The sequence below is a fragment of the Coturnix japonica genome, unplaced genomic scaffold (genome assembly GCF_001577835.2).
Source record: "Coturnix japonica isolate 7356 unplaced genomic scaffold, Coturnix japonica 2.1 chrUnrandom655, whole genome shotgun sequence".
NCBI classification, from domain to species: Eukaryota; Metazoa; Chordata; class Aves; order Galliformes; family Phasianidae; genus Coturnix; species Coturnix japonica.
The window spans coordinates 33,576-34,450 of record NW_015440021.1 but is presented as its reverse complement, the minus strand read 5'-3'; the positions used below and the strand labels follow the sequence as shown (position 1 = coordinate 34,450).

Sequence of the window (875 nt, the reverse complement as noted above, 5' to 3'; positions counted from 1 at the left end):
TCGTCCATGCGCTGGCAGCTGGCTCTGTACCGGGCAATGGCCGGACGGGCCGAGGACTCGGACAGCCCCGAAAAGATCGTCAGGAGGGTCCAGGAGGTGTCGGCTGTGCTCTATCACCTGGAGCAGGTGGGGGGCCATGGGGGGGTGAGGATATGGGGGATTGAGGGGTTCTGAGGGGGATTGAGGGGTCCTGGGGGGATATAGGGGGGGATTGAGGGGTCCTGGGGGGATATAGGGGGGGATTGAGGGGTCCTGGGGGGGATTGAGGGGTCCTGGGGTGGATATATGAGGGTTGGGGGGGGATTGAGGGGTCCTGGGGGGGTGTATGGGGTCCCTGGGGGTCCTTGGGGTTCCCTTTAGGTGTGACCCCATTGCCTTCCCCCCCATAAGACGGAGCACCCCTACAAGTCCAAGAAGGCCGTGTGGCACAAGCTGCTGTCCAAGCAGCGGCGCCGAGCCGTGGTCGCCTGCTTCAGGATGACGCCGTTATACAACCTGCCCAGGTGGGGCTGGGGGCAAAGGGGGATTGGGGGGAACTGGGGGGAACTGGGATCCAACAACTGGGATCCAACTGGGGGGGACTGGGACCTAATTGGGATCCAACTGGGATCTGACTGGGATCCGACTGGGATCTGACCGGGATTCAACTGGGATCCAATTGGGATCTAACTGGGATCTATCTGGGATCCAACTGGGATCCAACTGGGATCTATCTGGGATCTGACTGGGATCCAACCGGGATCCAACTGGGATCCAACCGGGATCTAACCGGGATCCGACTGGGATCCGACTGGGATCCAACTGGGATCTAACTGGGAGCCAACCGGGATCCAACCGGGATCTAACTGGGATCCAACCGGGATCCGACTGGGATC

The 875-nt window shown here is 61.5% G+C and overlaps 1 protein-coding gene across 1 annotated transcript in view; it reads left to right on the top strand.

Annotated features, from left to right (window-relative positions):
• LOC107307530 (ryanodine receptor 1-like) overlaps positions 1-875 on the top strand; it is a gene marked incomplete at its 3' end in the record, with an annotated part of 35,240 nt that overhangs the window by 12,723 nt on the left and 21,642 nt on the right. Inside the window, 2 exon segments of the mRNA XM_032441838.1 lie at positions 1-126; positions 391-503. The exon segment at positions 1-126 is cut by the window's left edge and continues 1 nt beyond it. Of these exon segments, the coding sequence (XP_032297729.1) occupies positions 1-126; positions 391-503 (239 nt within the window).